General features: G+C 37.2%; 1 protein-coding gene across 2 annotated transcripts in view; it reads right to left on the reverse strand.

Moving 5' to 3' along the window:
• The window catches only part of camsap3 (calmodulin regulated spectrin-associated protein family, member 3), a 36442-nt gene that overhangs the window by 19176 nt on the left and 1299 nt on the right, over window positions 1-15967 (reverse strand). For both annotated transcript variants that reach the window (XM_042719754.1, XM_042719753.1), the window contains exon 2: window positions 2933-3198. In XM_042719754.1, the coding sequence (XP_042575688.1) occupies window positions 2933-3198 (266 nt within the window). The remainder of the gene's footprint in view (window positions 1-2932; window positions 3199-15967) is intronic.

Below are 15967 nucleotides of genomic sequence, written 5' to 3' on the forward strand. Positions count from 1 at the left end.
ATCAGATGGTAACACCATGGGACTATGGTATACTATGGTATTATCATGGTGCATGCCAAAAAAAGAATTTAATACATCAAGTGTAAGTACATCAAGTTTTAGTTGTCACACTTTTTGTGCAGGAAGTATGCCAAATTTTATGCATATTCATTGCTAAAACAGACTACAGCTCCAAAGCTGTTTACTGGCCTTGTTTCAGACTGCTGCTTCTCCATCCTAATTCTACATCATGACCCACTTTCATCACACTGCTACAGCAGTCAGCCAGCCAGCCAGTCGCCCCCACAGCCAGGCCTAGGAAGCGCACCACGAGCAGCCAGACAGCACCAGATGAGCCCAGAGTTCACCGGCACAGCTCACCGAGCACATCATGACACCAGCACCCGGAGTCCCAGACAGAGACAGCAGAGCTGAACATTCACTTGCCACAGGCACCACACACTATCATGCATCCTCAGAGGAGTCAGCACTCATCAGAGATGGCTCTGTTGGAGAACTGACGCTGGAACAAATACACAGAATTTAAATTGGGTATAACGGGGGCGAGACAAAGCAAGAAATGGGTCACTGCAGAGAATGGTTAAAAAAAAAAATCCATACGGCTTGTAGGGCTGTTAACAGGGTCGAAAATGATCTCTTTGCCAAATTTGTCAAAGGGTACAGCTTTTTTAAGGTCTTGTAGGGTCATCGATGCAACCACTGTTATTATAATTAGTTTATCTGTGAGCAATACATGTGACACCTTGTTTCTTTCAGAAAATAAAAAAGTGTTACTTTAGTATCATTATAGGTTTACATTTTGAATCACGTTTTATTTTTATATTTTCCATTTTTATAATACAATAATTTCCTTTTTGTATCGTTTTATAATATTCTAGTAAAAAAATGTGTTCGTTTTAGTAATTCTGTTTGCTGTTTTAAAAAAAATTGTTCGTTTCTGTTTGCTGTATTTATTGTAACTTTTAGTAGTTGATACCAATTTATTTGCTATACGCAGTAACATAAAAAAGCTAGACATATTGCATATTGCTTTTATATTGATTTGTATGAAACATAACAAAAAAAAACAACTACTTGTTGATGTGAACGCCAGGAAGCAAGAAATAATGCTAATAATCATAATGGATGTGTAAAACTGCTGTTATACGGTGCTCTGCCTAGGTTTCTCCGGGGCTTTTCGAAGTTACGGTTGAGACGAACCATTATTTCCTCAGAAAAACCACAAAATTGACTCAAGATACTTATACACATGATAAAGGATGTCTTGAATGTCCCAAAAATAGCAATAACTCCTTTTCGACAAAAATCGAAGTTACGGTCTTTTGCCTTTGCACGGCAGTATACATGTACAAAAATTTTCAGCATCTACTAATATGTTGGTAGTTTTAGTACTTGACACAAGGGAAAAAACCTTTCTGCCAAGTAGGTAAACAGACAACTGTATTAAATCATCTGATTAATCAACCTGTCTGATGTACTGACCTATCACTAATCATGACTTATTGATATCCAACAACACTGACGTCTAACACCTACAGTAGTATGTTTTGGTTAAATCCTGGTAAGAGGAACTCTACAGTTAATGTAAAAAGCTCTGGGCCCAAGGAGAATCAAACACTCCATTAGTGTCCATTAAAGCCCTTCCTGCTGAGAGAAGGATCCTCTCTGACAGGGAGGAAAGTGCTACATCAGTACAGGGTCTGCTGTCTTTTGTCTGGTTATTGTTTTAAGGCCTGATCCCTCGACCCTGCCACTATTTGTCAGCCCCTGCATTGTGTCTCTCCGCCCATCCCAGTGAGCCTGAGCTTAGCATGCTGTTTTTCAATAACTGTCCTGTCCCTTACAGCTGGATCTACTCAGGGCATTGCTGGAGAGGGGCAGCTGCTTTATATGCTATAATCCCTGGAATCCAAGCATAAACAGAGCCGCCCCTCCCCAAAACCCCCTTTATCTCCAGAAACCATCCCCCAGTGCTGCAGTGAAACCATCCACATGTGTCCTAATCCAAAGAAGGTCAATTGATTGTGACTTTTGGCTGGCCAAATCAGCTTTGATATCCCATTGTTCTGAGCTGCTGGACTACAATGAGACATCTAAACTCAATAAATCATAGATACATCGCTTGTGTCCCAAAACCTACTGAGGTTCCTGCCTAGACAATATTTTTTGCCATCATGGGCAGTTCCTGATACAAATTCTAGATATGGCCAAAGAAGAATATGGACATACCAACCCAGTGCATTCAGATACATCTATGAATGGGAGAAAGTGACGCAATATAGAAGAATAAGTCCTGGCTCCAAACTAAAAGAGCCAGTCACCAACTGGTCAAGTCTTCGGCTGGACCATCCCAAAACATGAGGCTTTTTAATGCATTAGAAACAACATTTATGGGACATCTCATGTCAGATTTTGTTGCTGAGATGAGTTTGGAAATACGTTTTTGAGATTTCAGGATTTCCCCAATCATTGAGGCTAAAGACTAAAGTCTCAAACCCCAAGACATATTCTTTATAAAAGTTATGACTTGTCCACGCCCTCCTAAAACACCTCATTTAGACACATTGATGAACTTCACAACAAACACTGTTTATCAAAGTGAAGCTGCTTTGAAATCTGAATCTGTATTGTATAAAGCACTATATAAATAAATGTGCCTCGACTTGAATAACGACTCTTTATCTTAGCTACATGCTAACATCAGGATTAGTCTCTGGTGTGGTTCATATGAGGAGGGCTATTAGCGCAGTACACAGGATCTGCCATCAATGAAGAGCATCTCAAATCAGTCACTTAAGGATTGGATTTCGATTCAGCGGCAGACAACACGTCAGCTCTGGGTTTTAAGATACAAAAACCATTGTATAATTTCCAAACTCAGCTCTGTACATAATTCAGACAGGAATGTGCGGACACCGCTCATACAACTTACCATTTTGATGGGCTTCTGCTGGAGCTCGGCCTCTGTCACGGGGGCATTCTGGTCTTTGGGTGCCAAGCCCTTCCTGCCCAGGACCTGTAGGAGTGCTGGGATGTCTTTGGGGGGCCCCTCAGCCCCCGGGCTTCCACCCAGCAGAAGGCCATAAGTGCGACAGTAGAGCTCAGGGGAGAGCAGGAGGCGCGTGACTGGAGGCTTCAGGTGCTCTTGCTCATACTGATCACAGTAGAACGGGTCTCGCAGCTCCACCGGAACATTCTCTGCAGGCGAGAGAGAAATAGGACGTGTTCAGAGTGAAATACTCACATACTGCCTACTGCCTATAGTACGCAGTATATACTGTATAGTGTGTATTTTTTATACTGTATGTAGTACAATATGTAACCTCAAACACGCTAAACTCTATCATAAAAGTGCTGGTTGGTCAGTCCAGTGTTCACACAAGCTAAAATACTCAAGGTAGTAACAGTTATCACACAAAAGGACATCATCACTGCGCAGCAGTGCATGTTAAAGACTATAAGTACTGGTGAAAGAATGGCATTCAAATTAATATTGCTTATTAAAATTAAGTTGATTGAAACTATTAAAACCATATGTGACAATGGTTACATTTGTGAAAAGCATCTAGTTCTCTTTTTAAAAATCAATGTAACTTACTTTTTCTTTGTGACTTAATCACAAAAAATGTGTCACGGAAGACATCATGATTGAGGTTGATGATTGTTTTGCTTTAAATTAATTAGCAATTGTCTGCAACTTTTCTGCATTTTTACAGGCCATTTAATGACAGACACAGATGTCAGATTAAAAAAAAAAAAAAAAAAAAAAAAAAAAAGTAAAATTCACCTTAGGGGAAAAAAAGACACATATATATCAGGGATGGGTAACTGGCGGACCGCAGTGTTTTTAGTACGGCCCACTGGATCATATTAGACTCAGATGATCAATTTTAAAACATCTGAAAAGTCAGTCATGTAAAGATGAATTTCAGTTTATAATGTTAATACTTTCTCCAACCAAGAGAGGACGCTAGTTTCCAGCCGCTCCCAGTGTTTATTTCACTAACATTAGCAAATAATAAATGAAAAACTGACCATGAAAACAGTATTTCCCATTCAAGATGGTAAACAGATGAACTTTTTACAGTTTCAAGGTGATAGCCATATGTTTGGAAATCTGTATTTTATTTAAATCACTATCACATCACTGCGCACAAACAACGGGGATGCCAGAGTTGCACTTGCCTCTTATACAGAAAGTCTTAATTATAAAAGGTCTTAAATTTGGGGACAGAAAGACAAGAACTGCTATATAGATTAATATGACGATTAAGGCTGTGATTTCACTGAATAGATACTGCACGAATGCTGCACGAATAGATACGAGACTTTGTGTTCTGCTGTTACCAGGGAAACCGCTATATTTCTGCCGTTCTGAAAGTGAATCCTGCTGACAGAGAACGAATTTGCTTCTTCCATAAACCCTTCTGCTATTTTTGCTACATATTTTTAAATGTGAACCAGTTGATCGACCAAAAAGCTAATGCATGATAAAAATCTAAACAATTAATAATAATTTAACAATAATAATAAAGACACTAAGATATATTTATATATTATTTAATATAATAACTAATTGATAATAACGGTTTCAATTTATATAATAACTTATATTTAACTTAACTTATCCCTTTTCTTAAAAATTGTTTAAAAGCTCAAAAGTGAAGTGCAGATCTTTAAAAGGTCTTTAAAGCTCTTAAATTTGATTTTAAAAATCCTGCAAAGCGCCAGTTATTTTATGGTACCATTTGGAATAACTTTTTTTTTTTTTTAATAAGCCCTTTTTAACTGTCCTCTTAGGTTGTTTTGAGAATGTTCTGTAGGCCACTAATAAAAAATTGGGCCTCTGTACATTTGTTTGTTGCAAATTTACAGACAATGCAATTGAGATGTTAACAATGGCTTGTTGGTAATATTGCTGTCAACTGACAACAGAGTTTCCCTTCAGAATTAGCATAACAGCACAAGTTTTATAGTTAACAATATCTTTAAAAACAAATTACATTAATTATACTTTAATTTCCATCAAAAAAAATAAAAAATAAAATAATATATATAAAATAGTAAGAACTAATATATATATATATATATATATATATATATATATATATATATATATATATATATATATATATATATATACATACACACACACACACACACTATTTTATCATGCTATTAGATGCAGTAGGTCTGAGAGAGAATAGAATGATGAAAAAAATTAACAAAACAACAGTGATGACCCATGTGATCGTGTGACTTTTTTACCAGGTGTTTTGAAGGCAGATCAGCGTTTGCGACAAAAAAAATGTGTGCAAACTGTAATGAAGCAGAGATCAGTAAGTTCCTCACTTTCCGCACTGACGCTGAGATTGTTCGCCAGCTTAAGAGAAAGTTAATGTGCCTAGCGTTTTCGACTCGTATATGTGTCATGAGGGCAAACCTGACTAACATTCATTTTTGACTGCTACCCTGATATCGCTTTGCATGCGACTTTATCAACATCTCATGTATTTACATGACCTGGGGGTTTTAAATTAGTATAATCTGTATAACATCTCTTACGTTTTATAATGATTTTATGATTAACTTAATTATCAGCATTTTATTGTACATTACCTTTCAAATGACTGGGGTCTGCAACATTCTTCAAAATGTTTTTGAATACATTTTGAAATAGAATTTACTCCTGTGATGCATCTCCATTACTCCAGTTTTCAGAGTCACATTCAGAAATCTCTAATTTCTAATACTCTGATTTGCTTCTCAAGAAACATTTCTGATTAATATCAACATTGAAAACAGTTGCTACTTAATATTTTTGTGGAAACCGTAATACATTTTATTTTCCAGGATTCAGGAGATTTATTTAAAACAGATTTTTTTTTTTTTTGACATAATAAATGTTTTTACTGTCACTTTTGATCAATTTAATGCATCCTTCTTGAAAAAAAGTATTAATTTATTTAAAAAAAAAAAAAATCTTAATGGTACAGTAGTGCACATGTAAACACTCTCAACAACCTGGGAAGACATAAGAGAAAGACAAACCTAACAGAAGAAAACACAAAGCTATCTAAGAGGGAAAAATGGCCCCATTGTGCCCTACAGCCCAAATCATCTGATCGAGTGAGCAGAGCAAGGGTTCAACAAACCGTACACACACGAACATGCACGTCACCAGAACACTAAAGATACGCAGGAGTTGGAGCAGTAGAAGTGAGTGATGGTGCAGACACTCTTCCACTCGCTGCCTCTCCGATAATCGTCTCTCTGGGCAACAAAGACATCACTTTCCCCAGGGTGCACCACAGCTGAGCTCTCACCGGCACCCAGAGCCCGGTCTCAGAAAGCCACACACACACACACACACACACACACACACACACACACACACAGGGACAGCTTCAAAAGAAAAGCCAAGCAGTTCAGGGCTGAGGTCTGTGGAGCCAATAAGAGCCAGGTGTGCAGTGCGTTTGATGTGCTGTACAATAGGAGAGAGATTCAACCTGCCGGTCTCTCTCTTCCTCACACAAACACACTAGTGAGGCGACAAACACCAGCTAAATGTGAAATCTGAACCCCATGGGCTGGGAAACGACGATCCACATACGTGGGGGACATAATAAATGATTCTTTTACACAGTCATGCTTTGTCAAGCCGATAGTTTGGATTTGAGTGCCTACACCTGTGAAAGTTTCTGTAAACAAGCACCAAACACACACAAAACCTTGCGAAACGTAGACTTGAAACATACACCTCACACGCCCACCGTGAACTGGTTCTGCCACATTCAGGGCCGATCACAAATCCACAATGAGAATGGCACCTCTACGCCACATCCATGTTTAACAAGCAGCCAGAAGCTGTGGGACTAGTTCGAGGACGCGTTAGAGGACAAAAAGCTTCTGACACAAGCAGCTAATATCAGCGATACCAGTTTATATACTGTTATTTGCATTTGATCTTGCATTTCAATCTGTATGTACAATCAGTAAACTTGACGATATCCACCTGACCACTCACAAAGCACATTTATGCTATGAATCATGTAATTGTACACCTTTACACAGAGGTTCATGCCACCGGGAACACCAATTCATTGTGTGCTTGAAGTCAACATGAAACATTTCACTTCCATAATGCAACATTCACTCAATTTCAAAAGTTTGTGTCAGAACTTTAATAATAAATGTTTCTTGAGCAGCAAATCAGCATATTAGAATGATTTCTGAAGGATCATGTGACACTGGAACGTGTTCTACATGTATTTAGCTTTGATTGGAAAGAAATAAATAGGAATAAATTACATTTTAAAATATGTTCAAATTGAAAATAATAATTTTTCTGTATTTTTGATCAAATAAATGCAGCCATGGTAAGTAGGGGTTGGCGATATACCGGTAGACATGATTAACCAACAGATATTTGTCATCCGGCAGAGATTTTGGACTATGGTTTCAACCGCGGTTACACGTTCACATGAATTTGCTGTGCTATGTGGTCAAGAAAACGTATTGTTTCATGCATTTTTAAGCACTGCTTTTTAAAAACAAGAGATTTTAAGACAAAGAAATGCAATCAGCACTGAAACAGAATTCATTTTACTATATGTTTCTGAGCGCTGTCAGAGAGGCTCGCGGACGAGAAGACCATGCTCAAAGAGCATTGAACATTATTTTTTTGATTTATATAGGCCTTCAATGCTTAAATACACACATTTCTATGTGTCAAAATGCCCGTCTTTGCTAGTGTCCTCATAAACACAGTAATTTAATAGTAGTTTAAGAGAAATCAAACAGCTGAGAAAGAAAACACATTTGTTTAAAAATGTATTGGATCCGGGCAGCTCTTAAAGTGACAGCAGCCTAATATTCCTGAACGAAACAACAAAAGAGAAAATCTCTCTCTGCTCTTAAATTTGTAACTTTAGCACTTTAGAAGAAATATATATTTAATTTACAGAGTGAAGAATATGCAGTGTTTTTATAAATTTGATCGCTTTATACAATGTAACATTTCTTAATTATTTGTTGTAGTTTTTTGTCCCGTTGCTTATAATTAGTTCCTTATTCTTATTTAATCACTGACTCTTTACTGGACTTCAGTGAGCTTGAGTTTCTTTCTTTTTTCTTAGGCTAATATTAGTTTTTTGTGATACTGACACTGGTGACAACAACTATGAAATTTTTTATGGTATCAAAAATATCAAAATCTAAAATATAATGCAATAGCCAATGTGGCCTATGTGATATCAAAAAAGGACAGTTGCTTCAAAGGCGGAATAAGTTTTATGTGACATTTTGATAAAAGATTACAACCACATACTAAATACATTTTAAACAAACAGGAAGCAAAAATAAACAATGATAATTTGTAAAAAATAAAGCGGGAAACAAAACATTGCCCACCAATTGGGTGACATATACTGCTCAAACCCAGAATGCAAAGCAGGATGCAAAAGCCGCAGCGATGTGAGATGAGGGTTGCTGATAGAGGCTTCATTTCCCTGTAGGACTGGCAGTCAATGAATGACTGGTCTGTACTGCACCTTCAGAGAAAAGATGGGAGAGTAATACCTGAAAATAGAGAGGGCGACGCTAAACCGGGGCGGAATTTAGTGGGACAAGAGCTGGATACGTGCGCACGCACACACACAGACACACACAAGTGCTGGGGAAGCTAGATTGGAACTGCAGCTCAAATTACAGGTTACTCACAAGTATCTAGATAAATATCATTTTTTCTGAAAGTTAAAACAAACCCAACCCAAAGGGGGTGAAAAACCCACAGTAACCGAGTGTGTCTGATTATTCGCAAAGCTAGCTCAGTTGTAATTCTAAGCATTAAATAATATAACACACTACAAAAAGTGTGAGGTCTGTATAATGTTTCTGAAAGTCATCTCTTATTTTCAACTAAGGCTGTATTTACCTGACCAAAAATAGCAATATTGCAAAATATTACTACATATTGACAATAGTGTCACATGATCCTTCAGAAATCATTACAGTATCTGATGCTCAAGAAACATTTCTTATTATTTTCAATGCTTAATATTTTTGTGGACACATAAAGGTTAAAATGCATTTACATATAAATCCTTTGTAATATTTCTAAATAATAAATGAAATATTATAAAATAAAAATTGGTTCAAAAAAGAAATATCAATAAAAATACCATTAAAATAAAAAATTTTGTGCGTGTGTCCTGACAAGACGCAGTGCAGCAAGCGACTTTCACGTTAAATGTCAAACTGCTTTGGTGAGTATGATTTTCTTTATGCATTGTAGCTCCATCCCATGAAATCTCATTGGGCAAAACTACAGGAAAATATATTTTAAATATTTATAATCTGTCTGGCTGTAATTGTGTCATGCGATTCAACATTTTCACATTCAGAGTGGACAAACAAACTTGGTCAAGATACGGTTTAAAGTTTGGCTTCTTAATAGAAAAGGCACTCATATTTTGAATAACGTGCTAGCAAAACACAGTTAAGTTAATAATATCGCTACCTCTACTTTTGAATCTACAAACATACTGTTTATATGAGCAATGTCACATTAGTGGAAGAAAGAATCAACAAGGAAAGAGGTAAACATTCAATATGGAGCCTGTCAGGTGACAACCTAGACACTATTATGACAGCAAACACCAACTCCGAATGTGTAAACATTACCCACATCACTCTGTTCTTCCTCCACGTACACGCTATCAGATTTGCTTTCATTCTCTCTCTCACACACACACCAATTTCAGTCAATGAAGAGGTGAAAGGTTAAGAGATTCAGGAGGTCTGGCTCAATGGCAGCAGTGGACAAAAAAGGTGAAATCAATAAACTTAAGGAACCGATCGCTCTGAGCGTTACTCATTAAAATGGTTTGACTTGAGTCAGCTGAGCAGGACTCTGAAAGCAAACAGAGATCTTACATAGAAGTCCGTAGGAGACAACAGCAAATAGGATGTAGAGTCCCCACACCCACAGTTCAAGCGGTCAGCTGAGCTAGCTTAATACGCCTGTCACATCACAGCAAGTCTCCAAAACACAAGCAGATAAAGCCAGCAAAAGAACATTACAGCGTTAGGATCTGTATCATGAGAGCACTGTTTCAAGTTTCCAATATAAAGCTGAACAGCTGCTTCACACTACAGAGAAGGGTCAGCCTCAGATTTGAAGAGGGTTGTCATGGGAACATTGAGCATTAAAGTCCATTTTTGTTTTAATTAAAGGCCAGCGGGCACAATCGGAGGACCACACAGACGTTTTATGACCATCATGCTCTAGTCCACTGGCCTCTCGGGGTCAGGAATAATCCATTTAATTTATGATGAAGCAGTTTCATCAACAAAATGTTATGTGCTACAAAAAATTGAAATAAAAGGTAGGCTATATGCGATATCATGCAATAACCAGGTATATTGCAAATAAGAACATATCTTATAACATCAAGATATTACCTTACCATTTTATACACACACACACACACGCAGTCAACATTTGAAGTGGATCAAAAAAAGTTGTGCTAAGACAAGAAGGGGTATTCGTTTTGATTTTAGGACAACTTGTCTTGCGATGTCTACCAAATTGGCACTGGACGATGTCTACAGTGAAACACTGTGATGGACGATGACATCGTGGGTGGGGCGGGGCGGGGCGGGGCGGGGTTAGGGGTGTGCCCAAGGCATGAAACAAATAACATATCTACGCAGCCACTAAAAGGTTAGCTGCTTGCTTGCGGTAGCCTGTTGCATTACAGCACATGAAAGTTCACTTACCACATACAGACAGTAAGGAGAAATGTCTGATAGGACGATGACGAATGATTTGCAGATCCTGAGCACCAATGAAAAAAACATCTAATCTTGTCGAATGTATTGTAAGTACTGCCACTCCATAGTATAGAGTTCTTGTGATGGTGAATCTCAAAAGTGAAAGTAAAATGAGAGCGCGCAATCAAATTTCGAGTTTCAATAAGTGGCTTCCCGATGGCCGCAATTTATACACAGTCATCTATACTTGCTCAATGATATAATTGTGAGAAAAAGTATTGACATTTTTTTTTATCCTCCCATTTCCTAGGCTATTTATTCCCTTTAAGGTCAGCTTAGCGTCGTGATGTCTGTCAGCCATCAGCGATGGACGATGGCATCGTCTATCAGCCCAACCCTACATACAATATGCTACTTGAAATACACAAACTCACATATTTCTCTAATATTTTGTAATGTATTTGTGATCAAATAAACGCAGCCTTGAAGTCTTCTTTTAAATACAAATAATAATAAAAAATCAGAATGACATCCAAACTTCTGAACAGTACATTTTAAAAAGCATACTTTGAATAAAGTAGTAATTTAGTAAAACATCAAACATGGCAAACTTCAGTAAAGTCATCCTGACTGATGGTAAACAAACTGGCTTTTAATTTTTTACAAGATGTGCCGTTTCTTTCAGTCAAGTTAATGGTTCTTAAAAAAAAAAACATACTTTTCCAAATTAACTTCTTACTTTGCAGGCTGTGGTTGTGTTGTGACCAGCATCTGTACAAAGGTATGCCTAGTGCCTACAAACAAAGCTTTCTTCATATCTCTGACAAAAACCACCACAGAAAGCTGAGTCAGCAAACTAAAAAGTAACTGCAAGTGGCCACTTTGTGTCCAAACTTCACTGGTTAAAAAGACAAGACAATGCCACTGGACTCTCATTCTAATCTTAGCTTTCATTCTGAAGAATTCAGATTTTAAGGGTGTGTTCTTGAAGTAATTATCTAAACAACTAATTATCTAAACAACACAATAAAAAACAAGCAAAGGCCACAGCGGTTCTGAGCCACCTCACCTGTCGAGTCACTGCAGTGACACACTGATGATTCCAGCATGACTAATACAGGCAAAAAGATCACACTACCATCTGAGAGGAACGAGCATATCGGGTCATAACAACACTGGCCGTTCTTAAACATTCATGGATGAAGAACACTTTATCAGTGAAAGCGTCTTATTCTTCCTTATGGTTATCGAGGGAGATAAGAACAACTCTGCCATCTGAGGAGGGAGTGTTAAAGATACGTGTTGCATTAGTTTTGTTTAACTTTTTTTTTTGCTCATATGCGTAAATGTTGTTACAGGACTAGATGTACTAGCATCAATGTCATACACAGCTGTAGGCTTACCCTACTAAAAGCCTGGCTTGAAATCAGTATCAGTTTATTTTATCAGTTGTGTTCAATCTGTACTTGAACTGAAAGCTCTTACAACTAGGACAGAGCTCCAAGGATTACAGCCAAATTCATCCAAAATGAAGCTGTGGCTTACAGTATTAAAAAATCTAATTACATTCTTACATTTTCTATTAGTAGCACCTAACCATTAAAAAACTCACTGCCGGGGCATTGCTATACAGCGGTTAAGGTGTTCTGAGTGCTTGTAGTTACTAGTACAAAACTGGACTGGTACACTTTTGTACCTTATTTACATCTAAAATGTGCATTTTATTACCTTAAAGGTACACATTAGTCTCTTTAAACATTACAGCCCCAGTAGTACATAAATAATAATAATAACTTAAATATATAATTCAGAAGTAAATAATACATCAAAATGATTTGAATTATCATTCATGATGAAAAAAATTAAAAAAGAAGCCCACACACTTTAAGGGGGCATTAAAGTGCAAGTTATTTGTCTGTGTAAACTACAAAAAAAAAACGTGAATTTGTGAAAATTCACACATCACGTGTTCAGTTTTTAGTTACATGTGCAGGTGTGTAGTGTTTCTTTACAAAGTGACATCAGCTGGCCTGGCATGAATACAGCATTTTTAGTCTTTTTGTGGATCTGTGTGAACAGGGATTATTTTCACAATGTCGTCTGTATGCAAAACATTTTGAAAATGCATAGAAAAACTTTTTTTTTTTTCTTTTTTTAGTACACTTATGTAAAAAGAAACATTGATAAGACAAGATAAAAACCACAACTTTAATTAAAAAATTAAAAAAGGCAAACATTTTGCTCACATATTTGCTACTTTTTCATTAGTGTTTTTTTTTATCTTGAATTCAATATTTATTTTTCATTATTAGAGTGTACAGGCTTCTTTTTTTTTTTTTTTTTTTTTTTTTAAATGTCTTGATTTTTCTTTTTTTCAAGGCATGGTGTGTTTCTGGCTATTTTTTAGTTATAATTCACATTCATAGCACAGATACTTGCAACAAAGCTTACTATGTTAGAGGTTTTGAAAAACCCTTAACCCCAGAGTAAAAGCTACAGTAATGGTCAAGCTTGCCTCGGCTGAATCTCATCATCTGCATTCAGGCTGTCACTGAACTCAAAGCTCCTGCAAGTAGGACAGTGCTCCAAGGATAGAGCTTTACTGAGCCGAGTTCATCCAGTGTGAAGCCAAAGCCAAAAAACTCACTCGCACAGACCCCTTGCTGATAACACAGGTAGCAATTAGCACCACAGTATGCCTTAAAAGCGTGGGTTACAGCTCAGGCTCTGGTATAAATATGAGGGCTACATCTCAGACTCACAGTGAAAGCGATGATGTCATCGGGTTCAAGCAGGGAAACAAGTGCAGCGCTGGATCAGACCTCTAAAGTCACACACACACACACACTGAAATACTGTACAGCCATCACTCCAGCCAAGCCTCTTTAATCTGGGGAGATTTCTCTCCGGCTCGACTCTGTGTGCCAGACCGGGTGACTTTGACCAGAGGGTGTGGTTGCGCAGGTCTGCTATTGATGCAGGGAGTGAATACAAACAGAAGTGCCACACACTGGCGTTCACAACTTAATTACACATCAACCAAGTGAATTAAGGAGATGTCAGTTTCACACACTCAGGGCAGATCCCAGCTAACTATGTGTGGCAGATAATCTGCAACAAAAGGAACATTTTCTAGAACTTTAAGGTGTTCTATATTTAATTTAGCATGATCATATTATGACTGAAACATTAGCTCTGCTTAAAAACTAGAGAGCTGCCTCACAGTTTGCTTCTTTTATAGGCAGATGTGTATATAATTTATTTTACATTTATTGCAAGCATGCACAGTGCTTCATGGGAGTGGGTGGCCACTAAAGTGTTGTTTTGGTGCAATTTGCTTGTCACAATTCTCTGCAGAATCATGGGTAATGTAGTTTTTCCCACTATTTTAATCCTGTGACTAATGCTGAGCTAACGGTGTGATATTATTGTAGGCACAAAAATACACATTACACACAAATATTAGAAAAAAATAGGCTAAAACATTTTTAATAACATTGAACTTTTACCAATCATGTTAATAATAAAGCATTTATTTTCTCACCTTGTTTGCCATTTTTACACCAAGCAAAGCATTCTATGGCAAAAACATCAGACAGAAACATCTTATCAGAAACGCAGCAGCATAGCTCTAGCTTATGTTCTGTTATTTATTATATATTAGCTATTTTTGACTTCCCTTGATGCAATAAACTTGATGTTCAATCTAGAAGAACCTTAGAATAGAGGTCACGCCGCTGCATAATCGAAACTCATTTAGTTGAAAATTACAGACTGCAGATTGAAGATTAAGTTACTCATGCAAACACAAAACATCTTTAATTATCTTCTAATTCTCCACCCGTTTCGGAGTAAAGCGTTATAAGTAAGGAGAACCGTTGAATCTAGGTCTGCAGCTTGTGCGCTTGCTCACGACGACTCTAAACGGGCTCAAGGACTAAAGCAAGTACAGGAATGCAGACTTACGAACTGAATTAACAGTGGTTCATTAGGTGAACACAATGGGGCTTTTTGAAAACAATCCAAGAACACACAAACACACTCACTACCCCGTCTGCTGCACCCAGAAAGAAAAACAAATCTTCTACTTGTGAGTTTCAGTTCGCAGGCCAGTGACCTGTTTGTGAGCACAGAGCACCTCACCACACACTGAGGTCCTTCTCAGCTGACTGCGAAGGGAACACTGAGATTATACACTGTGCAGATAGACTGAGTGATGCATCAGCTAGGCCTAATGAAAAAATATCCCTATGCTTGTTTTAAAATCCAATAACCAATACTGATGTTAACTAAAAGTACAAAAGAGAAAAAGGGCAACTGAGTATGCAAGGCTGCACGGTCACAGTGGGAAATAAATTGAGTTGACAAATTACATTGACATTTTTTGATTGAATTTGAAAGTTAAAAATGAAAACGGATATTTTAGACACTGGGACTGTGTCTGGGACCATTTCTTTTAATGGCAAGACACTACAGGCAAAACAATTGCTTTGTTTTGTTTTTTTTCCATGCACTGGTCGATTTTGAGATTTTGGTCTATTTTGCTTACATAACTTGTCTTCCTTCTAACTACTGGAGAGAAAACATACAAAATACACATTTAAGTGTTATTTTTATTACACTTTATATATTTGCATCTGTAGGTTTTATTTACAGTGCATATCTTTGAATCTTTTTCTCAAAATGATTTAGAAGTCTCCACTTCAGAAGCACCTACACACACCAAACTTTACACTTTCATTTTATTGCATTTAATAAATAAATAAATAAATAAATAAATAAAAATAACAACTTGGTGAAATGTTTTAATTATTATTATTTTTTTATTGACAGGATTTTTCGAAGTGACCAACTCAAGAAAACGCCTTGTTCAATATATTCAATATATGAATTTTGAGTCTGGCTTTATTCAGTGTTCAATTAATAAAAAACCTAATATTTTAATACGCTGAAATATGCAGCTGTTGAAGCGATGCTATGACGTCACACTGCAGGACGCTGCTGTCACTGCTTGACGTCATGTGAACTATCCATGCACGTAAAGCATCGGCATACATGCCTTTTTAATATTTCCAAAGCAAATAATTAAACATGCTAAGCATTTTAGTAATTATCAACCTCCTGCTCTGTCAGAAACCAAGACCTCCTGCATCTTCGTAAGTGCTCTTGTGGGTGTAATAACAAAAGGATT

Source organism: Cyprinus carpio, chromosome B3 (genome assembly GCF_018340385.1).
Source record: "Cyprinus carpio isolate SPL01 chromosome B3, ASM1834038v1, whole genome shotgun sequence".
In the NCBI taxonomy this organism is placed as follows: Eukaryota; Metazoa; Chordata; class Actinopteri; order Cypriniformes; family Cyprinidae; genus Cyprinus; species Cyprinus carpio.